General features: G+C 51.5%; 2 protein-coding genes across 7 annotated transcripts; one reads left to right on the forward strand and one right to left on the reverse strand.

Annotated features, from left to right (window-relative positions):
- Positions 1-5,558: 5,558 nt before the first annotated feature.
- Trappc5 (trafficking protein particle complex subunit 5) lies at positions 5,559-10,034 on the forward strand. Its single transcript, XM_005085270.4, has 2 exons — positions 5,559-5,696; positions 7,982-10,034. Exon 2 carries the CDS (start codon positions 7,991-7,993, stop codon positions 8,555-8,557), a length of 567 nt encoding a protein of 188 aa, XP_005085327.1. The 5' UTR covers positions 5,559-5,696; positions 7,982-7,990; the 3' UTR covers positions 8,558-10,034.
- A 412-nt stretch (positions 10,035-10,446) lies between these two features.
- On the reverse strand, positions 10,447-22,273 carry Fcer2 (Fc fragment of IgE receptor II). 6 transcript variants are annotated; one of them, XM_040731344.1, is made up of 13 exons: positions 22,179-22,273; positions 19,490-19,582; positions 19,185-19,270; positions 18,485-18,604; positions 18,197-18,250; positions 16,606-16,668; positions 16,326-16,388; positions 16,119-16,181; positions 15,947-16,009; positions 15,749-15,838; positions 12,059-12,210; positions 11,839-11,942; positions 10,447-11,462 (listed from the first exon to the last, which is right to left on the reverse strand). In XM_040731344.1, exons 3-13 carry the CDS (start codon positions 19,201-19,203, stop codon positions 11,264-11,266), a joined length of 990 nt encoding a protein of 329 aa, XP_040587278.1. In that variant the 5' UTR covers positions 19,204-19,270; positions 19,490-19,582; positions 22,179-22,273; the 3' UTR covers positions 10,447-11,263. The 6 variants fall into 6 exon arrangements, with proteins under 6 accessions (XP_040587278.1, XP_021091715.1, XP_005085328.2 ...); XM_021236056.2 differs by having other exon boundaries at positions 19,490-19,592; positions 22,179-22,265; XM_005085271.4 differs by lacking the exon at positions 19,185-19,270.
- Between the last annotated feature and the right edge of the window lie 2,586 nt (positions 22,274-24,859).

The following is a 24,859-nucleotide window of genomic DNA, read 5'->3' on the forward strand; positions in this document are numbered from 1 at the left end:
CGACTCCAGAGCTGTTATTGGGTTGCCTGTGGGACATGGTGGGGACACTGGGTTTAGGGCTTGGATTTGGGGATGGGACAAAACGCTCAGTGCTGTAATCCAGGCATGATGCATGGGGGTAGGATTAGAATATATACTTCTGGATGACCAAAGAATCAGAATAAGTGCTGGTACAGAATTGGAGGCTGAGGTAAGAGGACCAAGAGTTCAAGGCAAGCTCTGGCTATAAAAGACACATTGGGGTGGGCAGTGAGCTGGCTCAGAATTTAAAAAACTTTACTGAGCCTTACCTGAGTTCTACCCCTGGGACCCACACAGTGATAGAGAACCACCTCTGACCCGCACACACATACCATGGCATGCACGCGTGAGTGCGCGAGCGCGCGCGCGCGCACACACACACACAAATACTAAAATAAAAATAAAGTTAAAAAACCCAAAGGAATATATATCCTACCTCAGAGACACTTGCTCATCCATGCAATGCATAACAGAATAGAGCTTATTGCTGCTCTACTCACAATGTAGTGCATATATAATACACGATGGGGTTTATTCAGCACCAAAGGAAAGTGAAATCTGCAGGAAAATGAATGGAACTGGAAGTCATTCTGTTAAGTGAAATAGGCCAGACTGAGAAAGACAAAGACTATATGTTGCCCCTTATATGCAAAGTCTAGCTTCACACACACACACACACACACACACACACACACACACACACACACACACACACACACACACACACACACACACGAATTATGTAGCCGGGCAGACACGCACGCCCCCTTGCGGCTGCTCTCCTGCACAGCCTGGGTGTGCTCTCCTCTTCCCCTTGAAACTCGAGCTCTTCTTGGCACTCTTTATGACTCAAAGCGCTTGCAAACGGTGCACCCGGTGCACTTTGGGTGAGAACCCTGGCCCTGCCTGCACTGGCCTCATCCATTCCCTGTGCATCTCAGCTGCATCTACCATTCTATCAGCTTTGGATTGTTCTGGGGATGACGGGGAGGGAGGAAGGCACCGGTCCTGGAGCAGCTCAGCTCAGCATCACAGAGCATACAGGTGGAGGGGTCTCCCACGCGTCGTTCTGCACAGGCCCCTTCTCGGCTGGCGTGAAGTACGGCCCAACCGCACACCTGCAAACCCAGGTGCATGCGTAGTGGGGAAGGACTCTTGACTTTAACCCAATTCCCCAAGACTGTCGTTGCCTCACCCAGAGAAGCGCCGGGGCCCCGCGTCGCCTCCGCTTCCGAGATCCTTTCCTGGAACCTTCCACTACCGCGGGTCCCCCCCCTTCCCGTCCCCCCACTTTCCCGTCCTGCCCCCCCCCCGCCTCTCCTTGGTCTGCCGTGGCTTCCTGCTGTGGCGATAGTTTTCTCTAGGTGGAGACCGCCCTTGTCTTCTTCCAAAAAGGTTAATGCAATGGGGCAGAACAGGGTCCTGGCAAGGGGACCGACCACCCGTGGGGAGGTGGCTTCACCTTCTGATGATGTAATTCCCCTCTCCTCTGAGCTAATTAGGCTCAGCGCAGTCTATACACGCGCGCGCGCGCGCACACACACACACACACACACACACCCTTTTCTTTTTTCTTTTAGGTTGATGGCCACAGTCTGAGTGTGCTGTAATCCCCTAATGGTCTGGCTTGGGTTCCTAAGCTTTTTTCTAACGCTCCAGCCCCCACCACTGTGTGGCTGACCTCCATGACAGCTTATTGTCTTTGTTCTCCTAGGGCACCTTGCCTGCCCTGAAACATACAGTTTGCCCCGCCCTGGGCTTTTCATTTTAAACTCGACTATTCCGGTTGAGTCTGCTCTTCCTGCCCCGGTGTGTTGATTTCTGACTTTTTGTTCTGGCGCTAGGAAGACTTCATAGACTTCTATCATAACAGAGCATAGTATTTGGGGGACATAAATCTGTTCCCCCTGCCATGACCATTGATAATTTGCCTCCAGAATAAACTATCTTTTATCTCTTTTAAAGTGAGAGTTGTGTGTTTACACTGATGGGGCAGAGGCAGGAGGATTGCCGCAAGTTCAAAACCATCTTGGGATATATATATATCTGGCCAGACTTAAAAAAAACAAACAAACTGTAATTATGGTTATTTTGGGGGTTATTGGATAGTGGTAGATGCCAAACACTTGTCAAATACATTGGCAGAGATATCAGGTAGGCAGGCGACAAAGTGGAGAAATCTCTGCTACCGGTCTCAGAGGTTATCTGATGACGACAGTGTTTCAGTTCCTGGACCCCAGCGTTCTGCCAGTTGCTACCTTCATAAATGGCACACAAAGAGAACCCAACTTGAATTGTACTTATGCCCTGGAGCCGCAACATCCCAACCTCCCCACCATCCCCAATCTCTAGTCAGTGGATCAGCCTTGCAGAAGGTTCCGAGGCAGATGAAGTTCCTTGTTCACAGCCTCCAGCACGCTCAGGTTACAGGCAAGCACCACCACACTCAGCAATAGTTACCCTTTTTGTTGCTGTTGTTTTGAGACCAGTAGACATTTTCACTGATGTAAACTGTGTTGTAATTCAGCCAAACCTGGCCCCGCCTTTCACCCGCCTGCGCATGGCCGCTGTATGTATGTATTTAAAAGAAAGACCCCGCCCACCTCTCTCTCTTCCCCGTTGTTTCCCTGGGGCAGACAGGACTTTTCCTGTCTCCCTCTTCTCCTCTGTCCTCTCTGTCTCTGTGTCTCTTTACCTCTTTTCTCTCTCCCCTCCCTTTCTAATAAAACTTCCCACTTTAACTCTGCCTGACATGTTCGTCTCTCCACCACCATGGAGTCCGCTAAGGTCCCCCACAAGTTTTATTATAACAACTGGGTAAATGGAAGGATGTTAATACTCATTGACTTCCAAGATTGACCTGTGGGCCTGGAGTGCGCCAGCAACGCCCGGCTCCCTTTTTCTCTTCTTAAAAAATGACAACTGCAAGGTCATTTGCTTCTGTTTTTCGGCCAGAATCAGAAAGAAGTCACTTTGATTTTTCTTCCCCGCTAAATAAAGGATGTTAATAAGGCTGTGGGGTGTGGTTTGTGCCTAATCCAGGCTCTGGAAGGGAGCCCCACTGTGCTCCTTTAACCACTGAGACATCTCTCCAGCCCCCAAAATGTCATGAAACATTTAACAAACAGTGTTGTGGGCCAGGGGCTTGAAGGGCTGTAGCAGCCCCGAGCATGGCAAACATGGCAGGCAGGTATTGCCCTGGCACCTTCCTTGCTAAACCGTTAGTCCCCAAGGTCTATTCCATTATTTGGCCACTGACTCATTCCTGAGGCTGATCACCAAGGTCCAACTATCAAAACATCAAGGCCCTGCAATCAGAATTATTATACCTGGTCAGAACTTACCAACACATCCTAGTTCATTCAAACACAGACCTCCCCCTTCTCCCTCTTATAACTAACACCTGCTGCTGTTTCTGCTTGATTGAGATTCAGCCACCTTGTGTCTTCGTCTTGCTTAATAAAGGGTCTCCGTGTTTGGTTTGTGCTTGGAAATTGGTGTTTGGGTGTGGTCTGTGCCTCATCCAAGGTCTGGAGGGGGCAACTCGAAGTACAAGGGTTCCTCCAGGAATGATTCCCTCTTTAGAGTGCCCACTGCACAAGGATGAGGGCCGACCTCAATTCCCAGAACCCTTATGAAAGATCAGACATGTTAGGATACAACCGTAATCTCAGTGCTGAGGAGACAGAGCCAGGGGACCCCTGGGGCGCATGGTCAGTCACCCTGGCTGAACTGGGGAGTGCCAAGTGCCAGCAGGAGACCCTATTTAAAAAATGAAACCAAAACCAGGTGTGGTGGCACATGCATTGATATTTTGCACAATCAAGAGGCAGAGGCAGGCAGAGCTCTGAGTTTGGTGTCAGCCTGGTCTAAACAGCCAATGTTGACCTCTGGCCGTCTCCTTTTCCTTCTCCTCCTCTCTCATTGTGTAGCCCTGGCTGACCTGCAACTCCCTATGTAGGTCAGGCTGCCCTTAATCCACCTGTCTCTGCCTATTGAATGCTGGTATTTATTGAAGGTGTGTGCCCTCTATGCATGGTTACATTCACATTTCTGCATATAGCTGCACTCATACACAGACAGACAGACAGACAGACACACACACTATTAAAATGAGCTTAGAATTGAGGGTGTGGTTCATCCACAGAACATTTGCTCAGCACATGTGTGCCCTGAGCTCCAGACCTAGCACAGAAAAAAAAAGCCCAAACAATTTAGCTTCCTGTTTTACACATTGTAAAACGTGGCTGCTAGGAGGCTTGAAGTTAAGCATGTGGGTCTGGAACACGGACGGCTGAGGGGCAAAGCACTTGTCTTAACACGTGTGGGGCCCCGCGTTTCATCTCCAGCTCTGGAAACGAAATCAACCAAACATGCAGCTGTTGGAGAGGTGAGTGGACTTCGGGAGGAAATGACCTACATTCTTCTTGCCTTTTGCATGTCCTCTTATCAAGGTGGCTAAACACGGGAAGAGCTGGGCACACACATATGTCATCCCGGTGTCCCGGAAGCCAAGGCATCTGGATTTTGTGTCCAGCTTGGGCTACACAGCCAGGTTTTTTCAAACAACCAACAACTAACCGATAAACAGCACAATTAGTGGCTAGGAGGAGTCTCAGTGGATAAAGTAGAAGCATGAAGACCTGAGTTTGATACCCAGTGCCTACATTAAAAAAAAAAAAAAGGCTGGGTGTGTGGTGCTGGACACTGTCTTTTGTTGTTGTTGTTGTTTTGTTTTTTGAGACAGGGTTTCTCTGTATTGTTTTGGAGGCTGTCCTGGAACTTGCTCTGAAGAGCGGGCTGGCATCGAACTCACAGAGATCCGCCTGCCTCTGTCTCCCGAGTGCTGGGGTTAAAGGTGCGAGCCACCAACGCCCGGCTCGGACACTGTCTTAAAAGTAAGGTCCAGAGCGATAGAGATAGCCGCTCAGCGTCAGCCTCTGGGCTCTCCACACAGGAGCGTGGGCACAGACACACAAGGGACACAGACACACAAAGGGTGTCAGACAGCTCTGCAGGTAAAAGTGCCGCCTGCTGCTGAGGCCGATGGCCTGGGTTTGGTCCTCATGGAAGCGGAGAATCCACTCCTGCAAGCTGTCCTATGACTTCCACTCCTAGCGATACTAATACACACACACACACACACACACACACACACACACACACACACACACACACACACACACGACAATTACATACATGTAACCCTATTTTTGTTACTGAAGCCACAGCTTTTGTGGAAGATGGAAAAACACGCCCAGATTAAGTGTCCTTCATCAGAGGTAAAATACATGTCTGGGTGAACCGCGAGCAAATACATCCCACCTACACCTCACGGATATTCATAAGAAATCTTGTGCCAGGAGGCATGCAAGTGCTCGTGCTCTAGGCCAACTCCCAAAGCAAGATCTCCTAGCCCTGAGGTGATCAGAGCTCTGGGGTCGCGGGCCTGGGAGCTGGGAGGACGCGCGCGCCCCCTCGCGGCCGCTCTCGGTCACCCGTCACCCCGCCCTCCGTGCGCTCAGGCTAACCACACACGCCTGCGCACTCAGGGGCCTTTTACGACGCCGTCAAGAAGTTCCGCGGAACCTATAGCAGCCTGCTTCCGGTTGAGACGTTTCCCGGCCGGAGACCCTACTCTTTTTACCTCTGTGCGTCCGGAGCAGCGTTCCCGGGTCAGTCTGCTTTGGGTTTTCAGGGTGATGCGGGTTCGGGGTCCTGGCCCTCGAACAGCTCAGCCGAGCAGCCGTGTGGCGCGCTCTGCACGGTCTCCTCTCCAGGATCCTGGTCCCCCAAGACCGGGTCCCTAGGACACGCTTTGTGGGGGCGGACTGTCGGCTCCAGTCCATCCCCCAGGAGTGACCAAGGCTGCACCCGGAGACGCGTCAGGGCGCAGCTCCTCCGGGAAGCCTTTCCTTCAACCTCCGGATCCCATTTCGGTTTCCACTCGCAGCTGTGGCTCCCTGCTGCAGGCACGGGAGGCCCAGAGGCTCCCAGCACCGCCGCCCGCTCCTCCACTAGTTTCCCCACCATCCATGCAGCTTCCTAGAGTTTGTGGGAGTGCGACCTCCCGACGGGATGTCTTCTTTAGTTCAGGGGTCACCGTGGAGATGGCTTCCTTCCTGACAAATTGACACCTTCGTCTCCCCCACTACCCCCCGTGCTCCGATATAGGGTCGGGGATTTTCTGCACACTCTCCTGGCCTGGCCATGACTCACCCCTGTCCCTTTCTGTCAGGCTCTTGCTTTCCTGGAGGGGTTGAGCAGGAAGGTCTTCAGGGCAGTCAGGGCTGGAGCACACGCCAGCCAGGGAGAACATCTTTGACCTCTCCACTCCTCAACCCTCCGCGTTAAAGGCGGGGCGTATTAGTGCTTTTCTCATCGTTGCTGTAGTCAGATACCTGACAAGAAGCCACCACAAGATGGAAAGGTTTGTCAATAGGACCGTTGACAAGACATGGCAGGAGCCCGAGGCAGCTGGCCGCATTGCACCCACAGGCAGAAAGCAGAGAGGAGTGGTACGATCAGATGACTCAGCCCTTTTTATTCAGCCCTACGGGGTGGTGGCCGCATTCCGAGTGGGTCCTCCCTGAGTTAAACGTATCTGGACATCCAGAGTGTGTTTTCCATGGTGAATCTAAGTCTAGGTAGTGAAGATGAACTGTCACGCGGGGTTTCACTGTGGCCTAGGCAGTCCTGGAACTCACTCGGGCTGGCCTCTTTCTGCCATCATACTGCCTCAGCCCGAGTGCTGGGGCTACAGGTGTGCACCTCAACACCCAGTTTCATGTCACCTCTGTGTGCCGTCTTAAGTTTTAGCCATTCCCCAGCCATGTGCTAACTTCATAAAAGTTGCGTTTTTAAAAGTCATTTCGTGTTTGTGTGTCCGTGAGCGTGCATGGAGATGAGAGGGTGACTTTTGAGAGAGTTCTCTCCTCCCACTGTGTGAGTTCTGGGGATCAAACGGGTGTCAGGCAAGTGTCGTTACTCTGAGCCCGTCTTGCCAGCTCCGTGATGGTTCTTCAGGACAACTCTTTATTTGAGGTTTATGTGTGTGGTGTCCTGCCGGCATATATGTATGTGCACCATGTGTGTGCCTGGTGCCTTCAGCGGGCAGAATGTCTCCTAGAACTAGTTACAGAAGGCCACAAATCACTCTATGAGTGCCGGAATTCAAACTCAGGCCTTCTACAAAGCAACAGATGATCTTAATTCCTGAGCCATCTGTTTTTTGAGACAAGGTCTCATATAGCCCAGGTGCTCCCAAACTCCATACATAGCAGAGGGTGACTCCCAACACCTGATCTTTCTTCCTCTGCTTCCACCTCCTGAGTCCTGGGATTGCAAGATGTGTCACTATACCTGGCTTTATGTGGTGCTGGGGATTGAACCTAGGATTTCATGCATGCTAGGTAGGTGAGCACGGGCAGACTGAGCCGTATCCCCAGCTCCAAGTGCTTCTCCTGAGTAAGAAATCTCTTGGGTCTCCAACTTGGGCGTAGTTTCCATTGCTCCCCTCTAAAGATTTCTTTTTAATTTTTAACTGTGTTTATCCGTGTGTGTCCGAGTGTGGGTTTGTGCACGCAAGTGCAGTGCCAGCAGAAGCCAGAGGATTGCTTCTCCCTGCAGGTGGAGTTACAGGTGGTTGTGAGCCACCCGAAGTGGATGCTGGGAACTGAACTCAAGTGCTTTGCAAGAGCAGTCCATGCTCTAAGTACTGAGCCATCTCCCCATCACCTCTCTCTTTCCTCACTGGCTGGCTGGATGGGAAAGTGCTGCCTCTAATATATGCTTGCTTGCTAATCCTTACGGGGTTAGCGTTCCTTCTTATCTCGTTGGTACTGTAGTGTCCAACGCTGGGGCAGACGGGTTATGTGGGTTTCCTGGAGCCCCTTCTGGGTCTCTCTTGGTACCAGGTCTCATCCATCCATCCCTCCCCTGACTTTTGGTCTTCCTGCAGGGCGGCAGCATGGAGGCGCGTTTCACGCGCGGGAAGTCAGTGCTGCTGGAGCGTGCACTGGTGCGGCCGCGCACCGAGGTGAGCCTGAGTGCCTTTGCCCTTCTTTTCTCCGAGCTGGTGCAGCACTGTCAGAGCCGCGTCTTCTCAGTGGCCGAGCTTCAGGCACGCCTGGCTGCCCTAGGCCGCCAGGTGGGCGCCCGAGTCCTGGATGCCCTGGTGGCCCGCGAAAAGGGTGCCCGGCGGGAGACCAAGGTGCTGGGCGCGCTGCTGTTCGTCAAGGGCGCAGTGTGGAAGGCTCTGTTTGGCAAGGAGGCCGACAAACTGGAGCAGGCCAATGATGACGCCCGCACTTTCTACATCATCGAGAGGGAGCCGCTCATCAACACCTACATTTCGGTGCCCAAGGAGAACAGCACGCTCAACTGTGCCAGCTTCACGGCGGGCATCGTGGAGGCTGTGCTCACGCACAGCGGCTTCCCCGCCAAGGTTACAGCGCACTGGCACAAGGGGACCACACTCATGATCAAGTTCGAAGAGGCGGTTATCGCCCGAGATCGGGCCCTGGAGGGACGCTGACTCCACAGGAGATAAAGGATGAGCAGATCCCGTTCCAGGCTCGTGTTGTTGTCTTGTGTAGGGGCACCATATCTGCCCACACTCTGATCCGGGTCTTGAGTCCGAGTCCCAGGCTGAGGGATTCCGAGGCAGGCGTGTGAGGCACAGGTGGAGACTGAACAAGTGGACAATGGGCTGACCTAGCTTCTGGCTCTCAGGTGTGGGTGGAGGGTTGGGTATACTGGGGAGGTAGGGCACCTGTGAAATTATAGTTGGAGCCTGCATGCAGGGATATGAGGTTAAGAGGGACCAAGGCCTGGCAAACTGCCAGTGCTGTAGCTCAGTTGCTGGAGTGCCCTGGGTTTGATTTTCTTTTTAATGCCACAAAAATTGGGCATAGTGGTGCAGATTGTCTCATCCCAGCACTAGGAAGGTAGAGGGAGAAGGATCAGAAGTTCAAGGCCGTCTTCCGATACTTAGCAAGTTTGAGACCAGCTTTGGCAGCATGGGATTCTTTCTTAAACAAGTTTCAGGCAGGGGTACTTTTCCTTAATGTATATTTTCTCAAAAAATAGTAGATAGTAAAGGAGAGGGTGTGACTGTGTGCCTAAAAATGTATGTGGAGAGTGATTCTCCTTTTAGACCTTTGCTACTCAAGGTGGCTTGTGGCGGGTCAGCATGGAACAGACAGCATCAGTATCCCTTCAACACCAACATCAGTAGAAGCATCAGCACCAGTGTCTCACACGCAGAATCACTGGCCCACCTTATACTGTTGGACTGGAATTTGCATCCTAGCCCCATTCCCAGAGGAGTCCCTCAGTCTTTTATTTTGAGAAGTAGTGCTTTAGGGCATCAGAGTCACATGGAGGATTTTTTAGAACTCAGGTGGTCGGGCCCTACCCCTACAGTCATGATTCTGCAGTTTTGGGGTGTGCCTAAGAATTTGTTTCTGGTACATTCTGGAGAGCTGCTGGGTTTCCCAGGGATCACACTGAGAACAAATGGCACACCAGCCTCTCAAAGGGGGAAGAGTCCAAACCCATCCAGAAAAGTTATATATATATATATATGTTTTTTTTAAAGACGGTTTCTCTGTATAGCCTGGCTGTCTTAGAACTCTCTTTGTAGACCAGGCTGGCCTTGAATTTACAGAGATCCATCTGCCTCTTCCTCCCAAGTGCTGGGATTAAAAGTCACCACCACCACCACCATCACCCAGTTTAAGGTTAGTATTTTTAAAATTTATTCTGAGACAAGTTGCTGTCAGCCCACACCAGCTTTGAGCTTGCTATATGTTCCAGGATAACCACAAATTCCCAACACTTCTGACTCTACCTGAGGTTGGGTGTTTAACTTAGTGGCTTGTTACATTATTTTAGAGAGTCTCAACTATGTAGTCGTGGCTGGCCTGGAACTCACTATGTAGACCAGGCTGTCCTCAGACTTTGAGATCTGCATATCTCCTTAGTGCTGGGATTAAAGTTGTGCACCACCACCCCTGGCTTTTTTTTTTTTAAAGACATATATATGTTTGTTAGTTTGAATGCAGGTGACTGGAGGCCAGAAGGGGGCATCAGATCCGAGATCTGTTGCAGGTGGTTGTGAGTCATCTGATGTGAGTGTTGCCATCTGATCTCCCATTCCTAGGAGGAGTGGTGTGTTCCTAACTGCTGAGGCATGTCTCTAGCCTCCACCTTGTTTTTAAAATTATGTTTATTTTGTGTGTGCATGTGGATGTGAGAGGTCGTCCTCAGGTGCACTTCACCTTAAACATTTAAAAATGGGCTTACATGTTTAAGTGTGTGCGCTGCACAGGCCACAGGGTAGTGTGGAGGAAAACTTTTGAGACCTGATTCTTTCCTTCCACTGCATGAGACTCAGGAGACTCAGGGATTGAACTCAGGTCATCGCTGGCCCTCCTCTCAGCTTTATTTGGGTCTCACTGATTCGCCCAGGCTGGCCCAAAGCCACAGTTCCAAATTTACTTGGATTATAAGCAAGTACCAACACGCCTGGCTGGGAATCCCATACTTCCGAGCCTCACCCACACATACCTAGCATGTTACGGTGACAACATAGGAAAAGAAGTAACCAAGATATACAAGGTGTAAAATTCCGTATCAGTTACGCTGCATTCTCAAAGAGGGTCTTGGGCACCAGGTCTCTGAAACTGTCAGCTACCTGCCACACCTGGAGCACTCCTGGTGCGGCCTCCAAGGAGGGGGAGTGCTGGGGACCAGCCGTGATCCCTTTTCGCTGATGCACACAAACTTGCGGGGGGGGGGGGGGCGGGATTTGCTGCCAGACCCTGGGGAGAGGGAACCTCTGCTCTGTGGGGCAGTGAGGGGAAGAAGGGGAAAACTTGATGGGAGGAGTAGGAAGTCCCCTGAGAAATCTTTCTCAGCTCCCTGGATGGCTCAGCTGCCCACACGCATGCTGCATGGCAGGCCTCAGGTGTGTGGAGGGCAGAGGGGATGAGACATCAGCTTAGTTGGATGGGGAGCTGTATCTACCAGCTGCTTCAGTATGGGTCATGGAGGTTTTTGGTCACAAAGGGGCCCAGGCCTTGATAGGGCAATCCTCAGGGCTTGGCTGTTTCAGTATGGGTCATGGAGGTCTTTGGTCACAAAGAGGGGCCCAGGCCTTGATAGGACAATCCTCAGGGCTTGGCTGTTTCCATGATGCAGGTGGGAGAGAAATCCAGAAGAGGGTGACAGAGGCTTGTCAGGGTTCATTACTTGGAGTGGGTCCTGTTGGACTCACAGAGGCTGAAGGGGCAGATGCCTCACATGTGGCCAGCTGCTCACACACCCAGGCATCCAGGAAGCTGCGGCAGGAGTTGTCATTCCACTGGCCGGATCCCCGCATCATCACGCAGTCCTCACCCTGCTCTGCATTGTTGGGCTCCCCTGGACTCCAGTTGCTGGAACAAACACTCCACTCATAGGAACATCACGAGGGAGGTGTCCCTTCTCTAGAGGTCCTCCCCTATTAAACTCCCTTCTTAGCAAAGGTTCCCCCGTTTGGGGTCTGTGCCTGGGTCTCCCCCATTTCTGTACTCTATGTATGCAGCCCAAGGCCCTCCTTTCCAGTCTACGCTTGCTGCTTTCTGCCCCAGGCCCTTCATCCTTTCCTTGTGGCTAAGGAATCCAGGAAGTCTAGACCCCAGGGCTCTCTCCTTCATCTGTAGCCTATAGGACCCTTTCCCTGAGCCCTGGACTCCTCCATGAGGTACTTATCCAGGGACCTGTTCCCTCCTCGGTGTTTCCCCCCCATCTTGTCTCCCACAGGCCCCTTACCTGTAACCCACAGGGCTCCCATCCATCCATATGAACTGTCCCTCCACATTGAGATCCCGGAGGCCAATCCAGGCATCCTTGTTAATGTGTTTCATCAGGAAGTCCTAGGGGGAGATGCACATGGTCCGTCCCATCCATTTCAGAAGGTCAGGGTGGGAGGCCTCTCGCCTCGCCCCCCCCCCCCCCCCCACTGCCCATAGTATCCATGGAAGCCAGCCACCTGCTCCTCCTGACTGTGAATGCTGACTAGCCGCCCTTCCAGGTCGCTGCAGGCAAATCTGGCCTGGATCCACTGCTTGGAGCCCTTGCCAAAGTAGTAGCACTTCCGTTGGAAATGGAGCCAGTTCTTGGGACATGTGCTGCATGCAGCTCCTGGGGGAGGGGGTGGTCACAGAGAAGAGAGGCTCAGGAGCGTGTGGTGGGCCACCCCGGCCCCCAAGGGCAGAGTATGCATGCGTACGGTAGTGTCTCTTCTGCAGTCACCCAGGGATCTGGGCCGGAAGAACTGTCCTGTCCCTCCAGGCTTAGATCCCAGCAGCCGGTCTGCAGCTTTCTTTGTGGGATCTGGCCAGTTCATTGGTGGGGCTATCTCAAGTCACCAACTCTATCTCCGAAGCCACCCCGGTGGTTAGCAGAATGGCAGTTGTCACTAACCTCATGAATACCTCAACCACTGGCACCAGCAATGAACAGCCAAGGCCAACCACAACTCAGCCCCTAGCATTATGTAGCACTGCCAGTTGCTAACACCTCCATGATTGGCAACACCTCAGCTATCAGAACTGTAACCACAGACACCCCAGCCACAGACACCTCCACCACCCCACCACACAGATACCTCAGCCACCTCAGAGCAGAGATGACAGTGATCAAGAGCAGGCATGGCTTTTGCAGAGGACCCAAGTTCAGTTCCCAGCACCCACAGTAGCTAGTTCACCACTGCCTGTAACTCCAGCTCTATGGACCTGGCATCTGCAGGCACCTTAAACTCACTGCACCTCTCCCTCTCCCTTCATTATTAACAGTAAAATAATTATTAAAAGTATATTTATCTAAGAAATGAAAAGAGCAAGGGAGGGAGGGAAAGAGATTGGAAGAGAGAGATTGAGACTGGAAAGTTTCCTGACTGTGACACCTAGGGACAGTACCAGGGCTGAGCCCAGACGCCAGGGTGTAGGATTTGTATGTGGGAGATGTCTCAGTGAGTGAAGCACTGAACAGGTGTGAGGCCTGAGTGTGGAGCTCATGGATGGATGCTCCTGTAGTTCTAGTATCCTGTGGTGAAGCAGTGCGTGTGTGTGTGTGTGTGTGTGTGTGTGTGTGTCTGTGTGTCTGTGTTGTATTTGGTGTGTGTCTGTCATCTGTGTAGGTGATGTGTATGTATGTGGTGTGTATGCAGTCTGTATTTGGTGTGTGTGTATGTGGTGTGAATGCAGTCTGTGTATTTGGTGTGTGTGTATGTGACATGCCTATTTGGTGTATGGGTATCTTCGTAGGTGTGTGTATGTGGTGAGTGTATATGGTATGTGTGTATCTGAGGTATGTGTGTATAGTGTGATGTGCGTTTGTGTATGTGTGTATCTGTAAAGTGTTGTTTTCTGTTTGTGGTGTGTGTGTGGTGTATATGTGTATAAATGTGGGTTGTGTGTGTATGTATTGTGCGTGGTGTATATGTGAAGTGTGTGGTGTATGTGTGTATATGTGAGGTATGTAGTATGTGTATGTGTGGTGTATGTGTATGTGTGAGGTGTGTGGTGTGTGTATGTGTGGTATATGTGTGAGGTGTGTGATGTGTGTATGTGGTGTATGTATGTATGTGTGAGGTGTGTGGTGTGTGTATGTGTGGTGTATGTGTGAGGTGTGTGATGTGTGTATGTGTGGTGTGTCTATGTGTGTGGTGTATGGTGTGTGTATGTGTGGTGTGTCTATGTGTATGGTGTGTGTATGCATGTGTGTACTCAGAGAAAGGGTAGGAGGTGAGAAATCTCTGAGCAGTGAACATGGCCTTGAGTCTGTCCATCCTCTGCCACAAGAAACCACAGGGGTTTTCTGCTGGGATCCCCAGAGCCACTCGTCCCAAGGGATGGGGGCTCCTTCCAGCCAAGCGAAGTTCCTTCCTCTCCCTTGTCCTATGAGGCAGCTGGGGCTTTCCAGAAATGGAAGGGAAAGGTCAAGGGCAATGAAGCAATGTTTCTGCACAGAGTGCAGCACTGTGACCTCATTCTTATCCCGTCACAGGCTCTACAATGGCTTGTGGGCAAACGTGGTGGCCTCTGGTGTCAACATTACCTCCCTGGTGGAGATGTCATGTCCCTCAGCACCCAGTGGGTCAGTTCATCAGGCTGCTGTGGTGAGCGTGAGGTGGGACACAGGAGAGGGAACTTTATTGGGACTTGAAAAAAGGAAGGAGCCCCTCTGCTGGAGGCTGGAAGGAGCCTCTCAACAGCACAGAAGCAAGAATTTCAGCACAATTAGCATTTGCTTTGGAGGCTGCCCGAGTGGAGACAATGGCATGGATATCTCTATATTCTTTCCATATATGATATCTTCTTTAAAGCAACGAATTGGCTCAAGGTCTGGTCAAGGTGTGTGCTTTCAGGTTGGACTTCATCCCTCTGCCAGCTAAATTCTAGAACTCCCAAGTAAGACCGCTGATAGTTTACAGTAAGAATGTCCTGTCTTCCTGCACAGTGACCTTTCACCTCATCAATCGTAACCATCTTGGGAACTGCCCTGGGATCTCACTTAAATTCTCTGGACTGAGCAAGCATGAGGACTTCAGTTCCAATCCCCAGAACTGATTAAAGCCAAACATGGCAGCACACACCTGGACTCCCAGCATCCCCAGGGCGAAGTGGGAGGAGGCAGACATAGGAGAACCCCTGAGGCTGGGAACCAGTAGCCTGGCTTACGAAGCGGCTAACGTCCTGTCTCAAATGAGATGGAAGGCAAGGACTGACACCTGAGGTTGTTCTCTGACTTCCACATGGACCATGACCCATGTGCACACCCCCACCCCCACCACATACACACCTATATCCCCAGCTCCCCCCACCACACAGAAACACACACACACACACACACACACACACACACACACACACACACACACAGAGTCAGCGGGTGTTGAGGATAACTTTCAAAACTCACTAAATCCCAACTGAGATTATTGGGGAGAGCAAGATGCAGCTGCTTGAGAAGCCCACACCCGACTCAGCCTGTATTAGGGCTAATGAGATGGCTCAGTGGGTAAAGGAGCTTGCTGCCAAGTCTGAAGACCTGAGTTCAAATCCCAGAACCCATGTGGTAGAAGAAGAGAACCAACTCTTGAAAGTTGTCCCCTGACCTCCAGATATATGCCCTGGCATGCATTCCCTCTACCCTTACATACATACACATAAAATAAATAATATGTAAAAATAATTTGAAAACTCATGTTGAAGTCTTTCTGGATAAATTCCAGTTCCCTTCACACTGGCTTGTCCTGAAATTCTCTGAGCTGAAGACAAAGAGCCTGTATTACCTGAGTTGAGGTCCCTAGAGAGTTAAGGAAACTCCTCGGGTTGCAGAGCTGTCCCTCTGTCCCTCTGTCCCTCTGTCCCTGACATCCACGATAGGGCTGCTGAGGACCGCATCCTCACTAAGCCTGGGCGGGCAGACAACAGTATTGGAGGGAAGCTGGAGGTGGTTAGCTTTACCAGGAGGAGGAAACCAGTGTGGACCCCACCCCATCAGCAGAGGGTGCTCTTCTGAGTCCCCATCTGTCTTGGTCTCAACGTAACTCAGATCGGAGCACATCACACAAACCCACAAGTCACAGCATGCCACACAATTGTATCAGCACAGCCTCCTCGTGTGCCACACAGGATGCCACGGGATGTGGTTACGGGCCACCGCGGGTCAGACTCACCCTTTGATGTTAACATCTCTATCCACAGCTTCGCCACCTCTTCCTGGAGTTTCTCCAGAGAATCTGAGGCCACGCGCTTCTCATTCAAGCCTTGGGGGCGGGGTGGGGGGAGTAGGTATAGCATTCAGAGACTGACAGACAGCTCCCAGCCCCACCCCCTTCTCACTCAGTTTGCCGTTTTGGCCCGGCCGTTCTCACCCTGGGATTTGACATTGATTAGGTCCTCCTGGAGTCTGTTCAGGTTCTGGGAGAGCTCAGAGTCTGAAAGGTATAGAGGGATAGGTGCAGTTTTCAGAGACTGCCAGACAGCTCCCAGCCCCACCCACTTCTCACTGAGTTTGCCGCCTTCCCCTGCCGTTCCAAGTCTCACTCAGGGATTCCACGTTGTTTAGCTCCTCTTGGAGTCTGGTCAGGTTCTGGGAGAGCTCAGAGTCTGGAAGGAGTATGGCGGGCCTCAGAGATGCTGCGCTGCGGACGGATCATCGCTCCCCATCCCCCGCCCCTCCCCCCATCCTGAGCCTGGCCTCCAGGGCCCCTGTGGTTCTCAGGGTGGGGACTTTCTCTCATCCTGTCTTACCCTGAGCTTTCATTTGAGTCTGTTCAGCCTGGAGCTCTTGCATGCTTTGTGACATTTGAACAGCTGCCCACAGAGCAGAAGAACTCGGTGATGAGAGGTTTCCTGGAGATTCCTCACCCCTGCCTCCACCCCACCTCTCCCTCCGTGGGCCTTAAGGCTGCCGCCTCCAGTCCCTGCTGTGGTTTGCAGCGGGGCAATGGCTGGTCACCACTGAGTAAGCAAGGCCATCCCTGCCTTCCCCCCTTCCCCATCTCAGTTTGACAGGAGGTGACTGGCTCACCCTGGGACTTCTGGGCCAACTGATTACTCTGGTATCTTTGTAAGTCCTTGGAAACGTGAGAGACTGGGCCAAAGGGAAGACGAAGAGAGGGGCTTTTAAGAACCACAAAACCCACCCACCATCCATCCCTTTGCCCTTCCCCTCCAATCCCCTCGTCCTCCCTCTTCTCCCTCTTCTCCCTCCCTCCCTCCCTCCCTCCCTCCCTCTCCTCCCGTCCCTCCCTCCCTCCCCACTACACTGCTCATATTGCTCTCTCAATTTCAGTCCTCCTGCCTCAACCTTCTGACATCACAGGCACCCCCCCCCCCAGTTAAGGCGAGTCATTGTACTTCAGCCCAGTTCTCAGAGCAGGGGCGGCTTTCCCTGTGTTTTGGGTGGAGCAAGGGAGAGGTAGAACAGAGGTAGGTGCTGGAACTAAATGACCGGCTGTGTCCTCTTTTCCCTCTGGGGTTAACTATGAATGCAGTAGCCATGTTTTCTGAGGACCCCCCTTCTCTTTCTTTCTGTTTTTTGAGACAGGGCCTCATGTAGCTCAGGATACTCTGGGACTCAATATGTGGGCAAGGATGAGCTTGACTTCTGATTCTCCTGCCTCCCCTTGGCCAGTGCTGGGACCGCAGGCATGCACTAGGTGCCCAGTTAATGCAACGTTGGGCTGGAACCCAGGGCAGGCCCTCCTCCATCAGCTGAACTGCAAACCCAGGGCAGGCCCTCCTCCATCAGCTGAACTGCAAACCCCGGGCAGGCCCTCCTCCATCAGCTGAACTGCAAACCCCGGGCCGGCCCTCCTCCATCAGCTGAACTGCAAACCCAGGGCAGGCCCTCCTCCATCAGCTGAACTGCAAACCCAGGGCAGGCCCTCCTCCATCAGCTGAACTGCAAACCCAGGGCAGGCCCTCCATCAGCTGAACTGCAAACCCAGGGCAGGCCCTCCATCAGCTGAACTGCAAACCCCGGGCAGGCCCTCCATCAGCTGAACTGCAAACCCAGGGCAGGTCCCCCATCAGCTGAACTGCAAACCCCGGGCAGGCCCCCCATCAGCTGAACTGCAAACCCAGGGCAGGCCCTCCTCCATCAGCTGAACTGCAAACCCAGGGCAGGCCCTCCTCCATCAGCTGAACTGCAAACCCAGGGCAGGCCCTCCTCCATCAGCTGAACTGCAAACCCAGGGCAGGCCCTCCTCCATCAGCTGAACTGCAAACCCCGGGCAGGCCCTCCTCCATCAGCTGAACTGCAAACCCAGGGCAGGCCCTCCTCCATCAGCTGAACTGCAAATCCAGGGCAGGCCCTCCTCCATCAGCTGAACTGCAAACCCAGGGCAGGCCCTCCATCAGCTGAACTGCACCCTTATCTTTCTGTGCTTGTCAGTTCACGCCCGGGTCACAGAAGGGCAAAGGGAGGCACAAAGGTTTTGTAGATATCAGGTTAACAGACAACCAGGCTTCTCCAGAGACTGAAGAAGTTCCCTGCTGGGATGGGGAAGGTATTCTAGACTGTCCATGCATTCCCTATGGAGAAGGCGACACTGATGCAGACCACTGACAGTGGTCAGCTGCAGGACAATGGCAATACCATCCCAACCCCTGCATACTGTTCTGTATGGCGACATCTCCCAGCTGTTTCAGATTCTTCTCCGTTTCCCAGTCTAGGGGGTCATGTGGGAAGAGGAGCAGACAAGGATAGTTACTCATCTCCCCACACCTGGCAGGTGGGGTTGGGGGTACAAGTAGAACCAGGGATGCTGGGTGATGGGGACCTTAAAATGGAGCAGAAGATGGGGAAAATGAGCTCCAAAGAGGGAGTTGGGCTTCCTGGGCATTGGGATGGGAGCAGAACAGCTCGGTGGTTGGGGAGCTTTGGGGGCTGGGGAAGTCCGTACGCCATAGAAGAAGCAGGGTCAGCGTGGCAGCCCACATGGCTGTGCTCAGCAGCCCCACCAGCGCGAGCTGAGTCCCTCGTCTTGCACAGCAGCAGCGCTTCCGAGGAGGCTCCCAGTATCCTGTTGGTAGCACGGAGAGTACTGAAGGGCACAGGGGGTGTGGGCTCCGCCTCTAGCTGTCTCCCCGTCGTTCAGAGTGTCACTGTCCAAAGAGCTCATCTGCAGTCCCACCTGAGGCAGGGGGTCTCAGCGGATCCCAGGCTACCTCCCTCTCAATTTCCCCACGTGTAAACTGCCGCCACCACCGTGTCTATCTGTATGGTGCATGTCCATTAGTCCTCCTGAGCTTGGTCTATCTCTCCTCACTGAATCTGACTTCAGCCCAGGTCATTTCTGGAGACACAGACAGCCAGGAGCTTCTAACCTTTCCCTCTTGCAATGCTGGGTCCCCTAGCCTCACCTCTACAGTCTGTTCTGACCCCCAACCCTCTGTGATTATACCTTCACCCTCGGATCCTGGCTACTCTGGTGTTTGTCACAATGCCGAGCCCCTTCCCTAGTCATAAGACACGATATCCCAATTTTTACTTCATATGGAAGTCCAGTCCCCAGATACCACACTCTCCAGGCTTCACCCCAGTCCCTGAGCTCCCCCAAGTCTGTCTTGATGTTCCCTATGCAGCCTCCCCTCCTTCCTTACCCTGGTCTTGAGACCTCATTCTGAATTCCGAGTTCCCGTTCAAATTGGTCTTCCCCTCGGTGTGACCCTGAGCTGTCCAGCCGGGACTGGGTTTTGTTGGGAGGGAGTTGAGTCACAGAAGGGAGAGGCCCTGGGTTTCCGTTCCCTGGCTGTGTGCCACCGGCCTCAGCCAATGCTCACCTCCACACTTCCCCCTCCCTCCTGGCTGTTCCTGGAGACTCACCCTCTAGGGTGAAGAGGGACTGAAGAGGTCCCACCTCCTCAGGCAGATGAGTGCCAGCATCAGAACCCCGGACACTTCTTACCCGAGTATTCATGCTCCTCCATGGCAGTCCTGCTTTGGAGATGGCGCATGCACGACTGCCCAGGTGGTCTTCACTCCACAGTTCGTCGCAGCTCTGGAAGTGACTGGGTTTCAGTGGATATTAGGATAAGTGTCAGACTCTCTAGAGTATAGGACAGCATCGGGGACCTGGAGATCCCAGGAGAGCTGGCTGATTTTGTTTAGTCCAGAAGTTAAAAATGAATGTCATGGTGAGCTTTGGGGATACGGCTGATGTAGCCTCCAAAGCCTGGAACCACAGTCCATATCACACACGAGGCACACAGTAGGTGCTCAATACATGAACAATGTTGGCTACTGATTTAAGCTAGATATGTCTTTTTCATCTGTAAAAAAGGGGATGCTTAGTACCTGTGTATATGTGTGTATGCATTCAGGTACATGTCTGTGCCGGTGTGCATATATATGTGTGGCTCATGCATGTGTATGCTGTAAGCTTGTGCGTGTGTGTTAGTGAACACACCTGTGCACATGTGCACAGGAAGACATCATGGTCTAGCTCACATTCTACTTAATTCCCTTAAGACAGGTCTCTCACTGAGCATGGAGCTGGGTTAGAAGCCAGCAAGCCCCAGCCACCCTCCTGACCCCAGCACTGGGATTACAGGCATGCTTATATGAGCATTCCTGCATCTGCCTGTCTGTCTATCTATCTCCTATTTATATATTATCATCTGTCTATCATCTATCTATCTATCTTCTATCTGTCATCTATCATCTATCTATCTCGTATTTATATATTGTCTATCTGTCTGTCTGTCTCCTATTTATATATTATCTATCATCTATCTATCTATCTATATTCTATCTGTCATCTATCTATCTATCATATCTATCTATCCATCAATCAATATATCTATCATCTATTTATGTCCGGGTGCTGCTTGTCCAGTAAGAGCGCTTACCCACCGAGCCTTGTCTCCAGCCCCCTACCCTGGAGTTTATTTTGAGACAGGATCTCTTAGGGGCCTGGTGTTTGTGGATTGGGTGGGGTAGGAAGGCCAGTGAGTCTCAGGGTTCCTCTTGTGTTCATCTCCCCGCACCAGGACTCCAATCATGCACCACTAGGCCAGGACTTATGCAGGTGCAAGCACTTTCCCACTGAGTCATATCCCTGGCCCTGTCTAGCACACTTAGCAATGCCGTTGAGGCCATGCCAGGCCCATTTGGATGTGCACAGCATCCATTGTGAGCACACACTCCAAATGCCAGTGGCTCTGGTTATAGTCTCGGTTAAAGACTCCATTTCTGTCAGGCTCAGAGATGGCTTTCCCAGCTTTTCTCCCTAGTATTTTGGCTCCTAAATTAAAACATACTTTTAATTCAATCCTTCTTGGCAGTGGTTTGCTTTTCTTTTTTTGGATGTCTTGTGAAGCTCAGACTAAGAACTTCTGATCTTCCTGCCTCACTTCTCAAGTGCTGGGAGCAGCGGTGTGAACCAGTGTCCAGCAGCACTAGGGATGGACTCCAGGGCTCGTGCTGGGAAAGCAATCAGCCAGCTCCTTCCATTTGGGCTTCAAAGCAACACATATCACAAGCAAGCCTGGCACTCAACAACTGTTTTCTCTTTGCTGTGTGACTACAGGCAGGTCGCATGCCATCTCTGAACCTTGGGAACATGAGGGTCAGCTATCCTCTGCTTAACAGCATCCTAAACCTATTCTGTGGCGAGAGGAAGAGACCAGAGGTGTCACTACTCTTGGGCAGCCGGGTGAACCTCGGCCCGAGGGGGCGGGATCTGGGGCTGAACTAGGCTTCTCCCTGGGAGAGTGACTTGGCTTACTCATTTACAAAAGGAGTGAGCAGCAATATGACTCTATTTGTATACTAAACACGTGTGAGGTCCTCAATACCCCACTGATTGATGCTGGGTGGTGGTGGTGATGGGGGTGAGTTTATCTCAAGTACCAGAGTCATCTGTCACCCCACACAGTGGTGAGAGTGGAATGTTGTATCCCAGCCACTGCATTCTCTGGCAACTTGGCCTTATGAGGGAGTCGGCTTCTTACAGAACATCAGACTCGCGCTGACTTCTGTCTTTCTAATCTGAGAAGTCTTGCCCCTGGGGTGCAACCGTCTCTGGCTTTCCACAGCATTTACTGACCAGCCTCTAGTTTAGCGGAGGCTGTGTCCTTCCTCTGCTCTCTTTCTGTCGCATGCCCTCCTCTATCCTCGTTCCTTCTCTCTTTTCCCTTCCTCTGTCTCCTCTCCCTCCTTCTGTCTCTCACTTGTCTCTCTTCCCGCTCCCGCCCTCCGCTTTCTCTTTCTTTATGTATTCTCTGGGCATCAGTCAGTGGTGTGCTGAGCACCGAGTATGCTTTTTTTCCTTTATACAAACAGAGTCAAATTGTTGCTCACTCCTTGTAAATGAGTAAGCCCAGTCACTCTCCCAGGGAGAAGCCTGGTTTAGGCCCAGGCCCGCAGGCCCAGGTTCATCCCTTAGCTGAGGCTTGTGTACCTCTTGACTCTGTCTACACTGTTGCCCCTGCTTGCCAACTGGGCTCTCTGGTGGTTTATTCGTGTCTTAGTCCAAGGTAGTTTATTTCAAGGAGCTTTGCTGTCCAATACCCATAGCTAGGTCCTGATACAAAGAGACAACACACAGACAGACAGACAGACAGACAGACAGACACACATAGACACAAACTTACTTGAACTTGGAGTCTGTCCTTGTCCTCTTGGTGTGTGTGGGCAAATTGGAGAGGGCAACAGGGCCAGCTTGGTGGGGACACTTCTCTTTTGTGAGCAACTCACTAATGCCTTCTATTCTCACAGACCTAATTATGGGCTTACCACTTGGGCAACCACAGCACACACAATGCCTTTTTTGGTGCTCACCAGAACCTGGGGGAACTCCGGGCTATTATTACCTTTATTTCTCAGGTAAATGAACTGTAGGAGACCCAGCGATGCTAAACAGCACTCTTGATATTCAGAAGGAAGGAAGTGGCATAGTCTAGATAAGAAGCAAAGCCATGGTGGACTGATCACTGTGTGAGGGGAGAGAAGAGAGAGATAGGGAGAGAGGGAAGATGGGGAGAGAGAGGAGGAGGAGGCGGGATAAGAGAGGGAGGGGAGGAGATGGGAGAGGAGTGTGTGTGAGAGAGATACGGAGTGACAGAACGAGAGAGGGGAGAGGCAGAGGAGGAGAGAGGAATTCGAGAGACAGCTACAAAGGAGACATAAAGAGAAAGAGGAGGGCGGGAGCAGGAAGAGAGACACAGGACAGAAGGAGGGAGAGGAGACAGAGCAGGGAAAAGAGAGAAGGGACGAGGACAGAGGATGGCATGAGGTAGAAAGAGAGGAGAGAGGGAAAGGACACGTGTGTGCAGGGGTTGGGGTGGGGATGGGGGACGATGACACTGAGACAGGAGGAAGAGATGTGATTCTCTCTCTCTCTCTCTCTCTCTCTCTCTCTCTCTCTCTCTCACAAACACACACTTGTGTTTAGGCAAGTCTGTAATCCAAGTACTTGGAGGTTGAGGCAGAGTTCAAGGCTAGCCTGGGCTACACAGTGAATCTGAGGCCAGCCTAGGCTATATGGAAAGAATTTATCATAGAACGAATGAAAACTCCAAGTTAAAACAATAAAACACTCAAATATTGACAACCATGTGGCACCAGTTAATTTAGAAGCAATACAGTACTGGAAAAATTCTTAGTGTCTTATATATATTAAAAGTTTGAATTTTCACAACTACCCCAGGAGCTCAATGCTTTGGAAATCAGTGCTGTCTTATGGGAGCCCAGAGATAAGTAACTTGCCCAAGATTGCACAGCTCCTAGGTGGTAGAGCTGGCATTTGAACCTAGGCAGTGTGGGCTGGGTACCTATATCCCTAACCTTGGCACTTCCCCAAGCCTCCAATTAACACACACTTCTCCATACTCCATCCAACCTGGTATTCTTGCTGTGATTGTTACTTTTTGACACAATCAAGAATCAACTGGGAAGAGAGTCTTAATGAGAACTATTTAGATCAGCTTGGCCTGTGGGAATGTCTATGGGGATTGTCTTGATTGTTACATGATGCAGGAAGATTCAGCCCACTGTGGGCGGCGTCATGCTCTAGATAGTCTTGAGCAGTATAACAGCGGAGAGAGGTAGCTGATAGCAAACAAATAAACCTGAACGCATTTGTTTCTCTCTGCTCTTGACTGTGAGTGCCGTGTGCCTAGGAAGCCCCCACCTTAATGGACTTTCCTATAGTAATGGATTTATGATCCCTTTCTTTCCTAATTTGATTCTTCTCTTTTCTTTCTTTTCTTTTTTAAAAAATTTTTTTGGAGATGGGGTCTTTCTATGTAGCCCTATTTGTCCTGGAACTTGCTACATAGACCAGCCTGGCCTCTAACTCACAGAGATCCATTTGCCTTTGCCTGAGTGCTGAGATTAAAAGTGTGTGTCATAATGCTCAGTCCTATTTTATTTTTGCCAATATACATTTTTAATTGAAAATATTGTGATCATGCTTTTCCCATCCTCTAGCTTCTCCCAGATCCTTCCCACCCACCCAACTCCATGCCCTTTCTTTTTCTCTCCTGAAAAATATAAGAAACACACGTGTATACACACACACACACACAAGCACGCATGCACACATGCACGCACGCACACATGCACGCACACTTGCAAACCACATCCCACAAAATAGAAAACAAAATATACAAGCAAAAGCCTAATAAGACAAAAAGTGTCCCAACAGAGCAATATAAGATGAAAAGTCTACAAAAACACCATTGAGTCTGTGTATTGGTCAATTATTCCCAGCCATGGGGCCTGCTCTGAAGTGTGGTTAGTATACCTAATGAGACTCCACTGGAGAAAACAAAAACTTCCTTTGCCAGTGGCTGTCAATTTCCGGTAGCTTCTTGGTTAGGGGTGGGAGCCCATGTCCACTTCCCACTCTCAGTGCTCAGACACCCCCTCCCCCCAAATCTGGCTTAAACTTGCACAGGTCCTATGTGAGCTTCTGTAGTCTCTGAATTCATGTGTGCGTCTGTCCTGTGGTGTCTTGTAGTCTTTCATCCCCCCATGCACTCTTACAGTCTTTCTCCTCGTCTTCTGTGTAGCGGGGAGAGGTGTGATGAAGACTTTCCATTTAAGACAGAATGCTTCAAGGTCTCGCGTGCTCTGCACACTGTCCAGCTGTGAGTCTCTGTATTCACTCCAGTCTGCTGCAGCAAGCTTCTCTGATGACAGCAGAGCAAGGCACTGGTCTATGAGCAGAGCAGAAGTTTTTAGGAGTCATTCTTTTGTCATGTTCCTATAGCAGAACAGTGTTACTTGGTTTTCCCCTAGGTCCCTGGTCTACCCAGGCCCAGGTTATTGG

This window comes from Mesocricetus auratus, unplaced genomic scaffold (genome assembly GCF_017639785.1).
Source record: "Mesocricetus auratus isolate SY011 unplaced genomic scaffold, BCM_Maur_2.0 Super-Scaffold_100025, whole genome shotgun sequence".
In the NCBI taxonomy this organism is placed as follows: Eukaryota; Metazoa; Chordata; class Mammalia; order Rodentia; family Cricetidae; genus Mesocricetus; species Mesocricetus auratus.

Excerpts from the sequence above, each read along its gene's own strand:
- Trappc5 (XM_005085270.4), top strand. The coding sequence starts at position 7,991 with ATGGAGGCGCGTTTCACGCGCGGGAAGTCAGTGCTGCTGGAGCGTGCA.
- Fcer2 (XM_005085271.4), bottom strand. The coding sequence starts at position 19,538 with ATGCGCCATCTCCAAAGCAGGACTGCCATGGAGGAGCATGAATACTCG. Across the intron at positions 16,389-16,605 it reads GTTGGCCCAGAAGTCCCAGG|CTGTTCAAATGTCACAAAGC; the intron begins GTGAGCCAGTCA and ends CTCTGTGGGCAG. Across the intron at positions 16,010-16,118 it reads AAACAACGTGGAATCCCTGA|ACTCTGAGCTCTCCCAGAAC; the intron begins GTGAGACTTGGA and ends TATACCTTTCAG.